Source organism: Anomaloglossus baeobatrachus, unplaced genomic scaffold, assembly GCF_048569485.1.
Source record: "Anomaloglossus baeobatrachus isolate aAnoBae1 unplaced genomic scaffold, aAnoBae1.hap1 Scaffold_296, whole genome shotgun sequence".
Lineage (NCBI taxonomy): Eukaryota > Metazoa > Chordata > Amphibia > Anura > Aromobatidae > Anomaloglossus > Anomaloglossus baeobatrachus.
Window position 1 is genome coordinate 240,400 of NW_027442399.1, and position 19,689 is coordinate 260,088.

The 19,689-nt window shown below is 47.6% G+C and overlaps 2 protein-coding genes across 3 annotated transcripts in view; one reads left to right on the forward strand and one right to left on the reverse strand.

Annotated features, from left to right (window-relative positions):
- Window positions 1–2,762: 2,762 nt before the first annotated feature.
- Window positions 2,763–19,285, forward strand: LOC142267571 (lanosterol synthase-like). The gene is made up of 10 exons (XM_075332341.1): window positions 2,763–2,824; window positions 3,462–3,621; window positions 4,618–4,756; window positions 4,843–4,951; window positions 14,704–14,825; window positions 14,946–15,042; window positions 18,116–18,251; window positions 18,330–18,438; window positions 18,971–19,089; window positions 19,184–19,285. The coding sequence occupies exons 1-10, from the start codon at window positions 2,811–2,813 to the stop codon at window positions 19,283–19,285; spliced, it is 1,107 nt and encodes a 368-aa protein (XP_075188456.1). The 5' UTR covers window positions 2,763–2,810.
- Window positions 19,102–19,689, reverse strand: part of LOC142267570 (germinal-center associated nuclear protein-like) — a 95,337-nt gene continuing 94,749 nt past the window's right edge. For both annotated transcript variants that reach the window (XM_075332340.1, XM_075332339.1), the window contains one exon: window positions 19,102–19,299. In XM_075332340.1, coding sequence (XP_075188455.1) covers window positions 19,293–19,299 — 7 coding nt within the window. In that variant the 3' untranslated portion in view covers window positions 19,102–19,292. The remainder of the gene's footprint in view (window positions 19,300–19,689) is intronic.

The following is a 19,689-nucleotide window of genomic DNA, read 5'->3' on the forward strand; positions in this document are numbered from 1 at the left end:
TCATATTGGAGATTTAATATATTAAGCTGAATGTATGTATGAATGTGTACATGTATTGGAGTGTGTGTGTGTGTGTGTGTGTGTGTGTGTGTGTGTGTGTGTGTCTCCGCTAAAGGAATCCGCACAGTCTCATTTACAATCATGACATTTTTCACAGCCACCTCATGTGACTTAGGGAACGTCATAGACTATGTTTTGAGGGGAAAATTTAACCTCGTGTTTAAAATAAATAGAAATAGATGGACAGAGAGAGAGAGAAAGACAGACACAGAGAGACAGACAGACAGACAGAGACAGCCAGGCAAGGAAAGAGGCAGGGAGAGAGTGAGAGAGAAACAGAAAGACACTTAGTTACTAACACTGGGTACTACAGCTAGTGTATTCATAAAAATCAGATTAAATCAACATGTGTGTGGAATCAGGGTTTTTTCTTTAGATCCATAGACTTCTATGGGTGAGTTTCATTCGGCATTCAGATAAGCATAGTGCATGCTGCAATTACTGAGCGTCTGTGTAAAAAAATGTCATCTGAAAAGCCCTATTGAGTCAAACTGATTTTACTCAGACGGCACGCATCTGCATAATACTCTGGTCTGAACAGGCCTTTAGACTGAGTTCACACAGTACAGACGAGGGGCAGCACAAACAGTTTCCATGAACAAATTATTTGATAAGTTTTCCTCCACCAAAACCCTATGTACATATAGTGGACCTTTCATGTAATGCATTTTAGGGCTGCACATTTCTAATCAGCAGTTTCACTGTTAGGTTAAGTTGAAGGCATCTAAGCAGTATCTGCACGCAGGCTCCCCCAACCTTCTTGTGACAATGATATTCCTGCTCATATCATATGTGGCACAGAGGTCTGTGACGGCAGAAAAGTAGTCTTTGTACCCTCCAGACTTGTTCTCCAAACAATATCTCACTACAGATGTATCCAAGTGTAACTTGATAAATATCGCCTCACCTTAATAACTCATTACAGAAAAAACATAATTTAAAGGGGATGTCCACCTCTGGGGACATTTTTTTTTTTTTTTTACTTAACTGCATGTATGCAAAGCTAAAAATCACTTTTGTAGTTCAGTTTAATTAAAAAAAAAAATAGTTTTGCTTATACAGGACAATCATTCATCTAGATGTCCTCAAGAGTCAGAAGGGCTTCATCAGAGAAAATAACTTTGCAGGAAGTACAAGTCCAGGGACTGGACGGGAGAGATCACAGACAGAAGAGGGCCCTTGTGCAAGAAGAATATATGGGCCCTTTGCAGCCCAAGAGCTCATAAAAATGCAAAGTTGCACCTGCTTTTGGGGTATAAATGGGCCCCCAGACCTCTTGGGTCCCTGTACGGCCGCACAGGATACACCAATGGTATCTCTGCCCCCGTGTGCAGTGCGCCTTTCTGATGCAGGGACGCGTACACCCGGCTTCAGAGGTTAAGTGATGTGAGGGAACAAAGCTGCGCATGTGCAAGATTTGTACAGGGCTGGCAATGACACCGGCTCTTGTAAATCATGTTATCAAGTCCACAGGGGCCTGATTACATGCTAAGTGGGCTGACTAGTCAGGGAAACTAACGCCCCCGCCCCTGTGACTAGTTGAAGGGGTAATGTTCATAAGATAAACTGACTTTAGAAATATGACCAGAAGTGTCGGTGACTTCGGATCATGTGTACTGAGCCTAAACCTGGCGTCTGAGTCCGTGACAACAAACACAGGTATGCGTATCACCACTGATGACGCTGGGCATTCAACAGCATGTTAGCCCCCAGGGGCGTGCTAAGAGAGCAGAATGAGCGCAGGAGCTACAGCCCTTGCGACTAGTCCCTGGCCTCATTAGCATATCATAAAGGATCTTTATAAATACTTTTTCTAAAGATCTCTTTATCTATGTTAGTGTATACAGGGACAGTTAGGTATGGATTAGAAATATGGACACTGCGGGGTCATGTGCACTGAGCCGAAATCCAGTGTCGGACGCGATGGCAGCGGAGGGTTGAGTGAGATCATCCTGTGATCCTGCGCATTCATTAGCATGAGAGCACGCCTACAGGGGCCCACAGGGACGTGCTAACATGCTAATGGGGCCGACTAGTCAGGGGAACTAACGCCCAGGGGACTAGTCCCCTCACTCATTAGCATATCAGAAAGGATCTTTAGAAATACTTTTTCTAAAGCTCGCTTTATCTACTGTATGCTAGTGTATACAGGGACGGTTAGGCAGGGATTAGCAATATACACCCAGAACTGCTCATGGTCTTGGATGCATATTGCACCTGGCAGGTTTAGTGAGCAGTAAGTAGAGTTTGAGCTGCAGGTGACATAATGGGGGTTTTTATTTGTGTCACAACAAAATTGAATGGGAGGGTCGTGAGAAATATTACAGAAAACCAGTTTCCTTTTATTTGTCAATATAAGGACTGGAGCTTATTCTCCGCTCCTCCGCCTCCCGGCAGCGCTGACCTCACACTGAAGCGACAGCTGCAGAGACTCGGGGACAGCACTTGACGGAACACGCTATTCTGTATTTGTCACCACCCATTGGCTGATAGCTGATGGCCCCGCCTACATGTATACAGCTATCAGCGCTGTGATTGGCTCCTGCTGTCTCTGCTCATGTCAGGATAGCGTGATGTAGGATCTGGCGGCGCGGTGTTGTCTGGGAAATGTAGTCCTTTACCGTATCTCGGGCTTTGGATTGAGAGGTTTTAAGAACTACAAGTCCTAGAATCCTCTGGGTCTTAATGCGTTACCACTTTGGGTTTTAAGGGATGGAGCGGTAGACAGTAACCAGGTGCAGAACAGAGAAATGAGCGAGGGGACGTGAGTATTAGGGAACTGTCCCTGCAATCACCGGAGAAGCAGCCTGGTGACGATCCAACATAACCTTGTGTAATGTCAGGTTTAGGTTCTTCATAGCCCTGAGCTGGTTTTATTGTATTCTAGTCAAATCTTCTGAGTATAAAGGGGAATTGCTATTTATGCAGTTGTCCAGTATTTCTGACACTATTATTTGCGGTTATTCTTAAAAGACTATCCCAATCTCCAAGATCTTATACCAATATGTTGTAGGTGTAATAATAATAATAATAATAATAATAATAATAGCAAATATCTCCAATTAGAAATGCAATATAGTTCTCCTGATATAGCCATGTCACTTACCTCATTTGCAGGGCATTGCAGCTTAGGTATCCATGGTTACGAAGACTCATATAGTGATAGTAAGTTGCAAGTGGTCATAACTATGGATACCTAAGCTGCAATGCCCTGCACATGAGGTAAGAGACATAGATAATCAGGAGAACTATACTACATTTCTAATTGGAGGTATTTGCTAATATTGTTATTATTACATCTACTACATATTAGGGCAGGATCTTGGAGATGGGAATACCCCTTTAATGGTAATAATTAAAATTAAACTTAGAAAGTCATTTTGCAATTTTTTTTCCCCCAGGTGTCTGCGCAGAAGGGGGGGTCCTTACAAGAGCGATCCAGCCACAGACCTCACCCGCTGGCGCCTGTCCTGTACGGAGGGCAGACAGTGTTGGCGCTATGTGGAGGGAGACGACCGTCCACAATCCGCCCTGGAGGTGCACTCGCTGGGGCTGGACACGGTACCTAACACTTATTCACATGCAGCCTGTATTATTTTTCTAAGGAGTTTAGATAAGAAAAGATCCAGTATTGAAAACCTTATAAATAATGATACTTTTGTATAAGAAAGTGAAACACTCCCTTTAACTGCAGGAGAGCAGCACTAGGGGTTCTCCACATTTGAGGACACGTTTTTAATTTTATTTTTTGTGTACTTACATTTAGGACTAAAAATCATTTTTGCAATTGGAGTACATAATAAATCTGCATGATTTCTCTTTTTACCCGGAACCTTAAACTTTGTTGTGGTTTGTGGTCATAAATCATTAAAATATAAGCAAAGAAGTAAAATCCATAAAGTGGACATATATTAGAAAAAAAATCATACATAAAAAAATCACCAGATTTCAATATCAAAGGGAAGTCTTCCTAAAGTCTATGATGCCTAATGCAGACACAATGGAGCAAATATAGAAAGGCAAAATTGCATGAAATTAGGTTTTTCAGTGCTACGCGCAGAAAATCGCAGAAAATTAAAAAAATAAATCTCAAGGAATTTACCTTTCAAATTGTTCAATATATAGTATGATGTAAAACAAAAACTGTACCCAGCCTTCATCCAATAACATAACCTTTGCATTGCTGGCTTAAAAATGAGTTAATAGCAATGTGTGACGCCGCAGGAGCGACGAACAACCAGCGGCATGCACCACCAACAATATTATGAAAACAAGCGATGTGTCAACGATCAACGATTTTTGACGTTTTTGCGATCATTGATTGTTGCTCCTTGGTGTCACACGCTGCGATGTCGCTACCGGCGCCGGCTGTGCGTCACTAAAGACATGACCGCGACGATATATCGGTAGCGATGTCGCAGCATGTAAAGCACCCTTAATGCTGTATTCACACATCCGTTATCCCTCGGACAGTGCACTGACCCGTAGCGTTTTATTGATCCATATACGTCGGTATAAGCTGACCATCAATAACGCGGCTTTTACTTTCTCGTGCAGAGTGAATTTTTAAAAGACTTACCCAAGGCGAATACGGCCCAGGATGGAGCAGAAAATGGACTAACATTTTATTCTGCCTTACAAGCAGAGGATGGCCATTGGGCTGGGGATTATGGCGGCCCACTGTTCTTGATGCCAGGTGAGACTTGTCAGTGATACATGACCACCATCACTACATCTGACTCCCGTCTACTTTACTTGCTGTAAATCTGTGATACTCTTTAGGTCTGCTGATTGTATGCCACGTGACACAGACGCCCCTCCCTGACGCTACCAAGAAGGAGATGGTGCGGTACCTGCGATCTGTGCAGCTGCCTGATGGCGGATGGGGCCTGTGAGTATATGACTGACTGCACATACATAAGAGTGTGTGGACGTGCTGCGCACATTCAAGTCTTTGTACTCAGGATATGGCTGTGTAGCACCCAGGGATATGGGGTACTTGGTTCCGGGCGATGTCTCTCTTGGGGGATGTCACTGTGGTGGCTGTTGCCCGCTTCCGTGCCCTTTTTGTAATGGGGATATATTTACAAGGGATTAAATTAGTGTTCACACGTGACCCCACTTGCGGTGTTGTGGCTATATAGATGGAGCCGCCGCTGCAGAATGTCACTACTGGGGCTGGTGTTATTTGCAGCTTGGATAGTAGACCCTCCGCAAGCAGGATCGGGCCCCAGAGGATGGGTGATGTGATAGGTGTTAGAAAAAGGGAGTCCACACTAAGGTTTAGTGCAACTGGTTTTTGTCCTTTGACAATACAGACAATCTGTGGTGGCCCTTGACAAAGGACACGAAACGCACGTCGGGCCTAGACCGTGGACATTTTTTGATTGCGGCATTCTGTGCCTTGTATGTACTGATGCACCCTGCATATTATATTAGTGTTACTTTTACCTTTGATCCTTTGAGATATTGACTTATATATGGGTCTGATAGATCCTCGCAGGAACTCATGGTTGATATTTTATATATGGTAGCATTCTGATTTTTGAATATAGCCAGAGTGGGGGTATATCCGATAACGTTACCCGCTTGGGATGTATATTGTGTCCCACTCTGACTGTTTTCAATTCATATACTGATGTCCCGATACCCACCCCTGTGGAGTTTTCCATCTCTTCTTGTAATTGTCTCCCATGCCCCACTGTGACCCAAAGTTTGTGTCACAGATTTGGTGTATACCATTTTTTTAATAGTTTGTATTTTGTACATCCTTAATAAAATTGTGTTTGACAATATTTACTCTTTCATGTGTTTTTGGACACATAGTTTTTTGGTTTCACTCACGGCAGGTTGGTAATAACTGGTTGCCCGAGGCCGGCTGGTTTCGCCTCCCTTCGTTCCAGTGCCAGTTTGGTGATTTGGTACCTTCTTCCCCTGCACCTGTTTCTGGTAAATGGGTCCCCGTGGCGTAGAGGAACTGGGGGGTTCCCGTTCGGTGGTTTGTCCATTTCTGTCCGCCTGACGGTAGCATGAACCCTGTGGGGATGTAGTCTCTGGTCCTGTCTCCGGCTCTCCCTTTGCTACTGAGTCTTTGGATTCGTAGGGTTAGCCAGGTCCTTCATGGTCCCCTCGCTGTGCAGGTGTTAACAGGCCAGCTTCGAGCTCTTTCCTGTCCTAGGGTCCTGTACCCAGTCAGTGCGTAGTTCCTGGGAGTACTCCACCGTACTCCATCGGCAACCACCTCTTCTGGGTACCAGGTCACCGTTAATCCGCGTCAGACCGTCCCTTCACTTCCACCTTCACACACCACAGTGACCCGACTACAGACTCTCTCTGAGTGCACTGTCTCACTGCAGTTTCTCTTCTGACTACTGTCTTCCTGTCTGCTCTGTCCTCAGTCTGCCCCTCCCACCTGGTCAACTAGTGGACTGGCGTGGCTCCACCTATAGGCGGCCATCCGTTGACAAAAAACACTCAGATCAAAAATACAGACTTCTGGATGAGCTCTGTGTGTATGATTGCACGTGAAATACCCTATAGCGGGCTTTACACACTACGATATCGTTAATGAATTATCGTCGGGGTCACAGTGTTTGTGACGCACATCCGGCGTCATTAACGAGATCGTAGCGTGTAACACTTATGTGCGACCTAAAACGATCGCAAAAGCGGCAAAAATCGTTTGCTGCGGAGAGGTCGTCCTAAAACAAAAAATCATTTACCTCTCATTAGCGATGTTGGTCCTCGTTCCTGCGGCAGCACACATCGCTGTGTGTGACACCGCAGGAGCGAGGAACATCTCCTTACCTGCCTCCACCAGCAATGCAGAAGGAAGGAGGTGGGCAGGATGTTTACGTCCCGCTCATCTCCGCCCCTCCGCTTCTATTGGACGCCTGCCGTGTGATGTCTCTGTGACGCCGCACGACTCGCTCCCTTAGGAAGGAGGCGGGTCGCCAGCCAGAGCGATGTCGCAGGGCAGGTATGACGGGGTTAAGCGAGGTTGTGCGCGACGGGCAGCGATTTGCCCGTGTCGCACAACCGACGGGGGCGGGTACAATCGCTTGCGATCTCGCTAGCGAGATCGCAGCATGTAAAGCCCGCTTATAGGTTTATCTCGGAGTATGAGAGCACAAGCCAAAGGTCAGTTGATAAGTATGAAATGTATTTTTTCTGTTGACTTTGTAGTTACAATGAATTTATTAACCCCTGAAAGGGAACCTGTCACCAGATTTGTCCCCTATAAGCTGCGGCCACCACCACTGAGCTCTTATATACAGCATTCCAGAATACTGTATATAAGAGCCCAGGCCACTCTGTAAAATGTAAAAAAGACCTTTATTATAATCACCTGCGGGGAGATTGGGTCCAATGGGAGTCACTGGTCTCGGGTCCAGTGCTTCCTCTATCCTGTGCAGTCGTCGTCCTTCTTTCTAGCTCCATGTGGATGACACCGATGGATGTCGCTCGTAGAACGTAAAAAACACTTTTATAGTACTCACCTGCAGGGCAGTTCGGTCCAGTAGGTGTCGCTGCTCTCCGATCCGGCTCCTACTCTTTGCAGTGATCTCCGTCCTCCTTCTACCCAGCCCAGTATGGATGACGCATCTACGTCATCCACACAGGCCAACACTGCAGTTCAGCGCAGGCACCCTTTGATCTGCCCTACTGAGGGCAGATCACAGTACTGGAAAGCGCAGGAGCGAGAAAAGGTTACAGACCGCCCGTGCATGCGCACTACAATACTTTGATCTGCTTTGCGCAGGGCAAATCAAAGTGCGCATGCGCAGGACCACAATGCGAGGGACGAGTTAATATTTTGACTAACATCATTGACTTAACCATATGACTGAAAAGTGGGAGAAAAAACCCCTCAATGTAGTGAAATGGCGGGTGGAAAAAAAGCCATTACTTTTTGGGCTTTTCTTTTTACTGCATTCAGTGTGCAGTATAAACCTACAGCATGATTCTTCCGAGTTGTTTTTATTTTTGTTTGTTTGGATCAAAAGAAAAATCATAATTTGTTTTAAATATTCATATATTTGGTTTGCGTTGCTATCCTCTAACACCCATAACTTTATTTCTTCATCGTTCCTTATGGGAGACCCAAACCATGGGGTGTATAGCTTATGCCTCCGGAGGACACACAAAGTACTACACTAAAAAGTGTAGCTCCTCCCTCCGAGCCTATACACCCCCTGGATGACAGAATCCAACCAGTTTAATGCTTTGTGTGCAGGAGGTCACACACACACACACATCCTCTTTTGATTTTTGATTTTTATTTAAAGATTTGGAAGAAAAGCGGGTCCACCGGACTCCCGGCATGTCCCTTCTCACCCCACTGTGTCGGCGGTGCTGTTAAGGTTGACCTTAAGGCTGGAGCCTTCCATGCCGCGCTCCTTCACCATCCCTACGGGCTCTGGCTTGAAGTGGGAGCCTTCACGGTTCTCACTGCTCTGCAGGAGACCGGTCTCCATCCACAGCCCTTTTCAGGCCCCTGCTGGACGGAGCGCTCACCCCCCCCCCAGGGACCTGGCCCTGCGTCTCAAAAGCTAAGTATTGAGACGGTATTCAGGGGTCCCTTCTGCATTTTATTGTGGGGAGAGTGTGTTATTTGGGCAATGCTGCTTCATAAGTCCCTTTACTGTGATTTCCGGCCGGTTCTCTGTTTTTTTCCTGAGAACCGCGCCGAGGGTGCCTGATCGTCGGCCGCATGGATAAATTTAGGCCCCGGCTTCGGCCTAGTTTCGTTTCTCTGCCCCTGCATGTCAGTCATGCAGGGGGGCAGTGCAGCGCCGCCCACCGGCCGTTCAGCACAGGGGAGGACACTCCTCTCTGAGGAGAGGATTCCCTCCCCTGTGTTTCTCCTTAGCCCTCCGGTTCCCGCTCTTGGATTAACCCCCACCCCCCTCCTCACTCCAGCACCATTTTCTCAGCGTTTTTACACTGGTCGGCGCTGGCTGCTGCAGCACTGCAGAAGGAGTGAATTATCTGTCTGGGGATCCAAGCTGGGAATCCGGAGGGCACACAAAACGGTCTGGTAAGCCACAACCTCTGGTTGTGGACTTTTTATGCACTCTCTGGTGGCTTTCTGAAGGAGTGAATTCTCTACTACAGAACATCCTCCTCAGCAGCATGTCTCACACCAGGAGCAAGGCTGCACTCTATATGCATTGCATGTAAGCTCATACTGCCCGAACCGAGCACAGACCCACACTGTGATGCCTGCTCTAATGTGGTGGTGCCTCAGCCTGGAGTCTCCCCAGGGGTCCCTCCGGCTGCTCCAGCCCCGGTGGCTGAACCCCCGGCTTGGGTAGCATCTTTTTTTAAGGCTATTTCCCAGTCCTTTGCCGACTCCATGGGACAGTTGTCCCGGACGCTGCTGAGCATGCATCAGCCCCCTTCTCAGGGTGCCTCTGCTGCTCCGACTCGCTCTACAGAGCTCACAGAGTCTGTTTCCTCTGATCCCAGACCCCATCCTCCTAAACGGAGACGCAGGGACTCTTCTCCTTCCTCGTCCCACGGCTCTGATTCACGGGCCGAATGGCAAGGCGAGGAGGATGCCCTTACTGTGGGCTCAGACGCTACGTCTATGTACCCCATTGATACCGAAGGTGATGCAGATGTTAGCGATTTGATTGCGTACATTAACTCCGTACTGGACCTTAATCCACCAGTGTCTGATGAACAAGCTTCTTTGGTAGAAAAACACCAGTTTACCTCACCTAAGAGAGCAAGGAGTACGTTTTTTAACCACTCCAGTTTTCAGGCCACTGTGACCAAACCCAGGGCCTGTCCTGACAAACGCTTTCCTAAGCGTAGTTCTGATGACCGTTTTCCTTTTCCACCAGAGGTGGTCAAGGAATGGGCTCAGTCACCAAAGGTAGATCCTCCGGTGTCTAGAATCTCAGCCCGGACAGTTGTGTCTGTGGCGGATGGCACCTCTCTTAAGGACTCCACTGACCGCCAGGTTGACCTTCTGGCCAAATCTGTATATGAAGCGGCAGGGGCCTCTTTATCCCCGTCTTTTGCAGCAGTGTGGGCCCTTCAGGCCATCTCTGCTTCCCTGGCGGAGATGCACTCCCTTACCAGGGACTCTATGCCCGAAATGGTGGCCTTAACTTCCCAAGCCTCGGCTTTTTCGTCCTATGCCATGTCTGCCATTTTGAAGGCGTCTCACCGCACAGCGGTAGCCTCCGCTAATTCCCTCGCGATCCGCAGGATCTTGTGGCTTCGTGAGTGGAAAGCAGACGCTGCTTCCAAGAAGTTTCTAGCCGGGCTCCCTTTTTCTGGGACCCGACTGTTCGGTGAACAACTGGATGAAATCATTAAGGAAGCTACTGGCGGGAAGAGTACTTCCTTGCCACAAACTAAGGCCAGGAAACCTGTCCAGGGCAGGAACCAGTCGAGGTTTCGGTCCTTTCGTTCCTCAAACTGGTCCTCCTCTAAGCCCTCAGCCTCGTCCACTAACTCGGCTAAGGATCGAAAACCCAACTGGCGCTCGAAGCCTCGTCCCCAGAAGAACGGAGGAGCCGCTGCCACCAAGGCAGCCTCCTCTTGACTATCGGGCCGCGCCGTACCTGGACGACCTTCTAGTCAAGGCGTCCTCGAGTGCAGAATGTCAGCGGAGTGTCTCGCTCACTCTTGCCACGCTTGTCCAGTTCGGGTGGCTTGTCAATCTGCCAAAGTCCACTCTGGTCCCGACCCAGAAACTCACGTACCTTGGGATGCAATTCGAGACTCTGCCGGCACTTGTCAAGCTGCCCTTAGTCAAACAGCAGTCCCTTCGGGGGGCGGTGCGCTCTCTCCTGAGGCCCTGCCGTTATTCCCTCAGGCACCTGATGCAGGTGCTGGGTCAAATGGTAGCCTCCATGGAGGCGGTTCCCTTTGCCCAGTTCCATCTGCGTCCCCTGCAGCTGGACATTCTCCTCTGTTGGGACAAGCGGACCGCTTCCTTGCACAGGCTAGTGGCTCTGTCGCCTCAGACCAGGAGCTCTCTTCAGTGGTGGCTTCGGCCCCTCTCTCTGTCTCAGGGACGCTCCTTCCTGACCCCGTCCTGGGTGATCCTCACCACGGATGCCAGTCTGTCCGGCTGGGGAGCAGTCTTTCTCCACCACCGAGCACAGGGCACTTGGACTCCGTCCGAATCAGCCCTCTCGATCAATGTGCTGGAGATCAGAGCTGTGCTCTTAGCTCTCGAAGCCTTTCACCACCTGTTGGCGGGCAAGCACATTCGAGTCCAGTCAGACAACGCGACAGCGGTTGCCTACATCAATCACCAGGGCGGGACTCGCAGCCGCCTGGCAATGTTGGAGGTCCAACGTATCCTTCAGTGGACGGAGGACTCCAAGTCCACCATATCCGCAGTTCACATCCCAGGCGTAGAAAACTGGGAGGCAGATTATCTCAGCCGTCAAACCGTGGATAGCGGCGAGTGGGCCCTGCATCCGACGGTGTTCCGGTCAATCTGCCGCAAGTGGGGCACTCCGGAAGTCGATCTCATGGCATCCCGGCACAACAACAAGGTCCCGGTTTACGTGGCTCGTTCCCACGATCCTCAGGCCTTGGCAGCGGACGCGCTGGTTCAGGATTGGTCCCAGTTCCGTCTAGCCTACGTGTTTCCTCCCCTAGCTCTCTTGCCCAGAGTACTGCGCAAGATCAGGATGGAGGGCCGTCGGGTCATAATCATTGCTCCAGACTGGCCCAGACGAGCTTGGTACCCAGACCTGCTCCGTCTGTCCGTGGAACTGCCGTGGCGTCTCCCAGACCGCCCAGACCTTCTCTCACAAGGTCCGTTTTTCCGCCAGAATTCTGCGGCCCTCAGATTGACGGCGTGGCTCTTGAGTCCTGGATCCTGACGGCTTCAGGCATTCCTTCCGAGGTCATCTCTACTATGACTCAGGCTAGCAAGTCGTCCTCGGCCAGGATTTACCACAGGACTTGGAGAATTTTCCTGTCCTGGTGTCGTTCATCCGGCCATGCTCCTTGGCCTTTTTCCTTGCCGACCATCCTGTCCTCTCTGCAGTCTGGTCTGCAGCTAGGACTATCTCTCAATTCCCTCAAGGGACAGGTCTCGGCTCTTTCAGTGTTGTTCCAGCGGCGTATCGCTCGGCTGGCTCAGGTGCGCACCTTCATGCAGGGCGCATCTCACATCATTCCTCCTTATCGGAGGCCCTTGGATCCCTGGGACCTTAATCTGGTCCTCACGGCCTTACAGAAACCCCCCTTTGAGCCTCTTAGGGAGGTTCCCTTGTTTCGACTTTCCCAGAAAGTGGTTTTTCTGGTGGCCATAACCTCTCTCAGGAGAGTCTCTGATTTGGCTGCGCTCTCTTCGGAGTCACCCTTTTTGGTTTTTCACCAAGACAAGGTGGTTCTCCGTCCGACGCCGGATTTTCTCCCTAAGGTGGTGTCTCCTTTCCACCTTAACCAGGACATTTCATTGCCTTCCCTTTGTCCGGCCCCTGTGCATCGCTTCGAGAAAGCGTTACATACTTTAGATTTGGTGCGGGCGCTCCGGATCTATGTGTCACGCACCGCTGCTCTTAGGCGGTGCACCTCTCTTTTTGTCCTGACCGCAGGTCAGCGCAAGGGGCTCTCGGCTTCCAAACCGACCCTAGCTCGTTGGATTAGGTCGGCCATATCCGATGCCTACCAATGTGCTCAGGTGCCTCCCCCGCCGGGGATTAAAGCGCACTCGACCAGAGCTGTCGGTGCCTCTTGGGCTTTCAGGCACCAGGCTACGGCTCAGCAGGTCTGTCAGGCTGCCACTTGGTCCAGTCTGCATACCTTTTCAAAGCACTACCAAGTGCATGCTCATGCTTCGGCAGATGCGAGCTTGGGCAGACGCATCCTTCAGGCGGCTGTCGCCCATTTGTGAAGTTAGGTTTTACCTACTTCTCAGTTATCTGTTTATTCCCACCCATGGACTGCTTTGAGACGTCCCATGGTTTGGGTCTCCCATAAGGAACGATGAAGAAAAAGAGAATTTTGTTTACTTACTGTAAATTCTTTTTCTTATAGTTCCGTATTGGGAGACCCAGCACCCTCCCTGTTGCCTGTTGACAGTTTCTTGTTCCGCGTGTTATCACCGGCTGTTATTGTAGACAGAGGCTCCGGTTGTTCCGGTTCTTGCTCTGTTTTTACTTGTGGGTGGCTATTCTCCTTCAGCTTTTGCACTAAACTGGTTAGATCTCGTCCTCCAGAGGGTGTATAAGCTCAGAGGGAGGAGCTACACTTTTGAGTGTAGTACTTTGTGTGTCCTCCGGAGGCAGAAGCTATACACCCAATGTCTGGGTCTCCCAATACGGAACTATAAGAAAAAGAATTTACGGTAAGTAAACAAAATTCTCTTTTTCTGTTGAAAAAAAAGGTGATGGACACATTGATAAGTAACATAAAGTGCAGACTCTGGGTGTGCACTGCACTGGTGGTGAAGGGATTTATCTAAATACTTATCGACTATAACATTATTACCACTCTGCTAATATAATGTAGATCCCCTGACTCCTGCTTACCGGGCGACCTTCTTTACACTACTTTTTGTGGTTAGTAAACACTGTATTCAGGGAACACCGCACCTTTTACCCAGTCATATCACATTCACAATTTTGCTCTTATCAAAATTGCTCAGATCCCTATCCCTGGCCATTATTACTACTTCCAACACATCAGTGTCATGTCTGTGTCCTGCTTTGGGGAGACCTCTGGCTAATCAGGGACTAGAAGGTCACAACACCTTATGCGCAGGTCTACAACTTTTATTTGAGTGAATATACCGTACTTTCTTTTAGTGCTGGAGGGATTAAGGGTTCTATCCTATCTGGCTGTCCTTTGTAGCCTTAATCTCTGGTGCAGCTCTTTTGTGACCACTCCCATTCGCTATAAAAATTCACATGTCTTACCCTCTAATGCTGGTGATAGATTCTGATTCTATATTGACCACTTTGGATGGAGCCTGTCTCTGGAAGAAACAGAGGAGTCATGATTATTGCAGCTGTAGTGTTAGCTGCATTGGAGGAGCTTGGAGTGTTTTCATTTTGTGTCTATTGTCTTTCTGTCTATTCCTTGTGTTGTATTATTGCAGTGTTGAGACTAGTGTTCTTGCCGGCCTTCTCACTAGCCAGGGTGAGTTCAGGGCAAGCGAGTGACTAGGCATGTAACGGCGACAAGGGGAAGGACCCGTGTAGGGACGTTAGGGAGCGTAGGGTACAAACTCAAGTGACTTGCAGTGTGTGGCTTCTATCCCTGTCACCAGGGCCTTCCTTCTATACTATTCCCGATGTTACCTTTGTGTTGCACAGCACGCTGTGCATCTGTACACTGTTGTGACATTCAGTTTTAAAAGCACACTGTCCATGTGCCAGGTAACATCTACCCCGCTTACCAGGTGCCATGTTATTGAAATATTAAGTGTTATTCACTTTAACTTTAATTTTAAAAGTGATGTGTGTATTGTCTATGCTTTGGAATATAACAATTAAGAAGTGGTTGTTCCAAATAGTGAATAGCCCCTTTAAGGAGTCCTTTCACATTTGAATTTGGTCGTTAATTATTTGTTTATTTTTTTTTTACGAAATCACAAAATAAAATTTGTACTGATTCTATATCTATGTTCCCCATAATAAATAACTATCTTATACATAGGCATATTGAAGATAAGAGCACTGTGTTTGGCACGGCGCTCAGTTACACCTCTTTGCGACTTCTCGGAGTGTCACAGGATGACCCAGATATGACCCGCGCCCGCAACAATCTTCATAGTAAGGGTAAGTTCACATCAGCTTTTAGCATCAATCCAGCGCATCTCACAACTGACAATCGTTTGCAGATAATATGTCAGTATATTTTTTCCATGCTTGATCCGATGTATCCAACTTTCGTTGCAGGAGGTGCCATTGGTATTCCTTCTTGGGGGAAATTTTGGCTATCTGTGCTGAATGTGTACAGTTGGGAGGGAATGAACACTCTATTCCCAGAGATGTGGTGAGTTTCTTTTTGGATTATTCAGACTTGATATGACTTTATTGGTGGCTGTGACCGTGAGATAATTATCTGTATCAATATTAGTAGCATTTACTAAAAATCAATTGTCTGTGGACCCAGTCCCCTGACACCGCGCTTAGAAACATTGGATTTCTACCTTCAAATGCTCTTTTTACTCCAGATTCTCTCTTCTAAAAATGCTAGTTATTGTGGAAGTCAGGAACATCGCATCCTTCGTGGATAGTGAGAGTCTTTGAAGCCGGCTACACATACACCCGGCGTCAAAGAAGCTCAATGCTAATGGGTACAAAGCAGTGCGCATGCGCCCACTGGGGTGTGATACCATGCTGAGTCGGCCGACTAGCCAGGGAACTAACGTCCCTGCAACTAGTCACTGACCTTATTAGCATGTCATAAACGATCTTAAGAAATACTTTTTCTAAAGATGTGTTTATGTATGCTACCGTATTTTTCCTAAAATAAGACCTCCCCCAAAAATAAGCCCTAGCAGGGATTTTAAGCATTTTCATAGCAAGGCTTAAATATAAGCCCTCCCCCGAAAATAAGCCTTAGTCGCGGTTCAATAATGAAGTGTCAGTGCAGAAAGATACTACAGGACACTTCATTATAGAAAGCGGACACCCTGCAATTATACTGACCAGACGCTGAGCGGCAGAACCTGTAGTGATCGCACCCCCGCACACATCACACACACAATCACACACCATACACACAATCTCCCTTCAGATCGCTCACACACACTCACCACATCCAGCGATACCGATCCTGAGAAGCCGTACGGTGGAGCGCAAGGACCTGGGACACATGACTTACTCCCATCCCTTAGGCTGGGGTAGAGGCTAGAATGTACGGGCTTCTGACAGGTATAACCTGACGGACGCACTCTGTACCACTGGATGGAGTGTGTGTGTGTGTGTGTGTATGAGTGTTTGGGTTATGAGTATGTGTGTGTGTGTGTGTGTGTGTGTGTGTGTGTGTGTGTGTGTGTGTGTGTGTGTGTGTGTGTGTGTGTGTGTGTGTGTGTGTGTGTGTGTGTGTGTGTGTGTGTGTGTGTGTGTGTGTGTGTGTGTGTGTGTGTGTGTGTGTGTGTGTGTGTGTGTGTGTGTGTGTGTGTGTGTGTGTGTGTGTGTGTGTGTGTGTGTGTGTCCGTCCAGCAGCAGGAGGCAGCGTGCAGCATACTTGCTGGCAGCGGCTGCCGGAGATCACAGGGAAGATTTCGGAATTACTCAGCCTTCCAGGGTCTGGTAAGTATGAGTCTCCTGGGAAGTGGGGGGGTCTGTTTTTTTGGAAACCGTGTGTCTCCAAAAATAAGACCGCCCCCAAAAATAAGCCCTAGCGCTTTTTGGGGGGCAAAAAAAAGTATAAGACAGTGTCTTACTTTTGGAAAAACATGGTACTACATGAAGGGACAGTTAGTGAGGGATTCTAGATAAGCACCAGAACTACTAGTGGTTCTGGGGGCACTGGAAATCTGACAGAGCCCTTTAAAGGGAACCACTCAGCAGATTTGTCCCCTAAAAGCTGCGGCCACCACCAATGAGCTCTTATATACAGAATTCTACAATATTGTATATAAAAGCCCAGACCAATCTGAATAACGTAAAAAACAGCTTTTATTGTACTCACCTGCAGGGTGGTCTGGTCGGATGGGCATTGCTGGCCTTGATCCAGTGTCTCCTGTCTTCTTGCGATCACTGTCTTCCTTCTTGCTTAGTGTGGATGACGCGTCTGACATCATCCACAAAGAGTCCTCAATTGCGTTTCTGTGCACGCGCACTGCTCTCTGAGGGCAGATCAAAGTATAGTGGGCGCATGCGTGGGCGGTCTTAATATTTCCTTGCGCACTACAATACTTTGCTCTGCCTGCAGCAGGGCAGAGAGAATTGCGAAGGAGCACAATGGAGGACTCTTTGTGGATGATGTAGGATGTGTCATCCACACAAAGCAAGAAGGAGGACGGCGATCACAAGAAGAGAGGAGGCATTGGCTCAAGGTCAAAGCACACTACAATACTTTGCTCTGCCCTCAGCATGGTATAGAGAAGTGCGCCTGTGCAGGAACACAGTGGAGGACTCTGTGTGCATGATTTAGGATGCGTCATCCACATGGAGCAGATAAGGAGGAAGGTGATGGAGAGAGGAGGCAATAGACTAAGAGCAGCGACGCCCATCGGACCATACCGCCCCCCAGACGAGTGTAATAAAAGCTGGTTTTTTACTTTATGCAGTGCGGCCTGGGGTCTTATATACAGTATTCTGGAATACTGTATGTAAGGGCTCACTGTTCGTTGCTGAAGTTTATAGGGGACAAATCTAGTGACAGGTTCCCTTTAATCAGCACCGCTCTGCGTTACATATAGTCTCCGCATATCTTCAGGTATTTTTCTAATAATCTTGCTGGGAAAGTAATGTGAATTATCCTTTCCCACTCTTCTCTAAAGCGGGCTTTACACGCTACGATATTTCTAGCAATTGCTATCAATATCGTACGCAAAAGCACCCGCCCCCATCACACATGCGATATCGCGTGATCGCTGCCGCAGCGAACATTATCGCTACGGCATCGTCACACGCACTTACCTGGTCGGCGGCGGTGCTATGACTTCCGAACAATCCCTCCTTCAAGGGGGAGGTGCGTTCGGCGTCACGGCGACGTCACCGCGACGTCACTAAGCGGCCGGCCAATCAAAGCGGAGGGGCGGAGATGAGCGGGACGAACATCCCGCCCACCTCCTTCCTTCCTCATTGCTGGTGGACGCAGGTAAGGAGACGTTCCTCGCTCCTGCGGTGTCACACACAGCGATGTATGCTGCCGCAGGAACGAGGAACAACATCTACTAACAACCATTAACAATTTTTGGTTTTAGGACGACCCCTCCATGGTGAACGATTTTCACCACTTTGGAGGACGTTTAAGGTCGCTGGTAAGTGTCACACGCCGCGATACTGTTAATGACGCCGGATGTGCGGCACTACCGACGTGACCCTGACGATAAAACATTAACGATATCGTAGCGTGTAAAGCCCCCTTAACATCTAGTGTTGTCTTGTAGGCTTCTTCCCCAGTGGTTCCCTGCTCACCCCAGCACCATATGGTGTCACTGCCGTCAGGTTTACTTACCCATGAGTTACTGCTATGCTACACGTCTGAGTGCCCGTGAGGATAACTTGATCCGCAGCTTGAGACAAGTAAGGGGCAGAACACGTATTTTATCACTTGTATTTTATCAAGTGGGACATGTATTTACACATTTGCTTCTCATGCAGGAGCTGTACGTGCAGGAATATAGCAGTATAAATTGGCCGGCACAGAGGAACTGTGTTGCTGCTTGTGACCTGTATACACCGCACAGTATCTTACTGGACTTTGCCTATGGTAGGAGGCATTGATTATCGTCAGTGCAGCATTTGTACCTATACAATTATGCAGATTTTTATGTGTGTTGTTTCTCTTAGAATTCAAAATTTAAATAAATTAAATTTAATGAGATTTTCACTTTTTATGATTTTAAAGGGAATCTGTCAGCAGGTTTTTGCTCCCCCATCTGAGAGCAGCATAATGTAAAGACAAAGACCCTGATTCCAGCGATGTGTCACTTACTGAGCTGCTTGCTGTCATTTTGATAAAATCAATGCTTTCTCTGCTGCAGATCTAGCAGTTATACAGAGTTCAGGAATATGCTGGACTACCTGCAGCATGCCAAGTAGTCCTGTAATGATAACCTACTGATGATTAATCAGTGATTTAATCAAAACTACACTGAGCAGCTCAGTAATTGACACATCGCTGCAATCAGGATCTCTGCCCCTACATTAGATTAGGTGGCAAAAACCTGGTGACAGATTCCCTTTAACTTTTCAGTTGAAGTATTTTATTCCCATAAGTCATTTTGTACTTTTCTTCTCAGTCCTGTTGAATGCATACGAGGCGTACCACATTCCTGCTCTTCGCCGGCGTGCTGTGCATGAATTATATGACCATGTAACAGCAGATGACCGCTTTACCAAGTGTATCAGCATTGGTCCAGTAAGGCTCCTGGAAACATGAATTATTTATTGATTTTTTTTATTTTATTTTAAAGAAAAATTCTAATTTTGAAATAAATCTTCTTCTGTAACAGATCTCTAAAGTGATTAATATGATGGTCCGTTGGCATGTAGATGGACCAGAATCTCCATCATTCCGGGAACATGTAGATCGCATCCCTGATTACCTTTGGTAAGTAGTGATCACATCCTGTGCAGAAATACAGTTCGTAGGATTAGTTTTCTTATCTGATTTGTTGCAACTTAACTTTTAAAATGTACCACTAATGAGCCACTTAAAAAATCTGATGATATTCGTCCAAAGGTGTTAATTAAAGTTTATGTTCTAAAAAGAAAGTGGGCGATCAATGCTGTTTATTGGCTTCATTCCCTTACTATATGCCCATTCTATTCTTTCCAATATCGGGCATAGTACAAGGAGCTCTGTACTTTCTCCCTGCAAAAGAATGCTCCAAGAATTGATAAATATGAGAGATAGGTAGATTATAAATACTTGCCCAATATAATGAAGTAGAATATATTTACCCAAACATGGGATTACAAGCTTTTTCTATGTCTCTAGAAGAAGCCTGCGAGATAA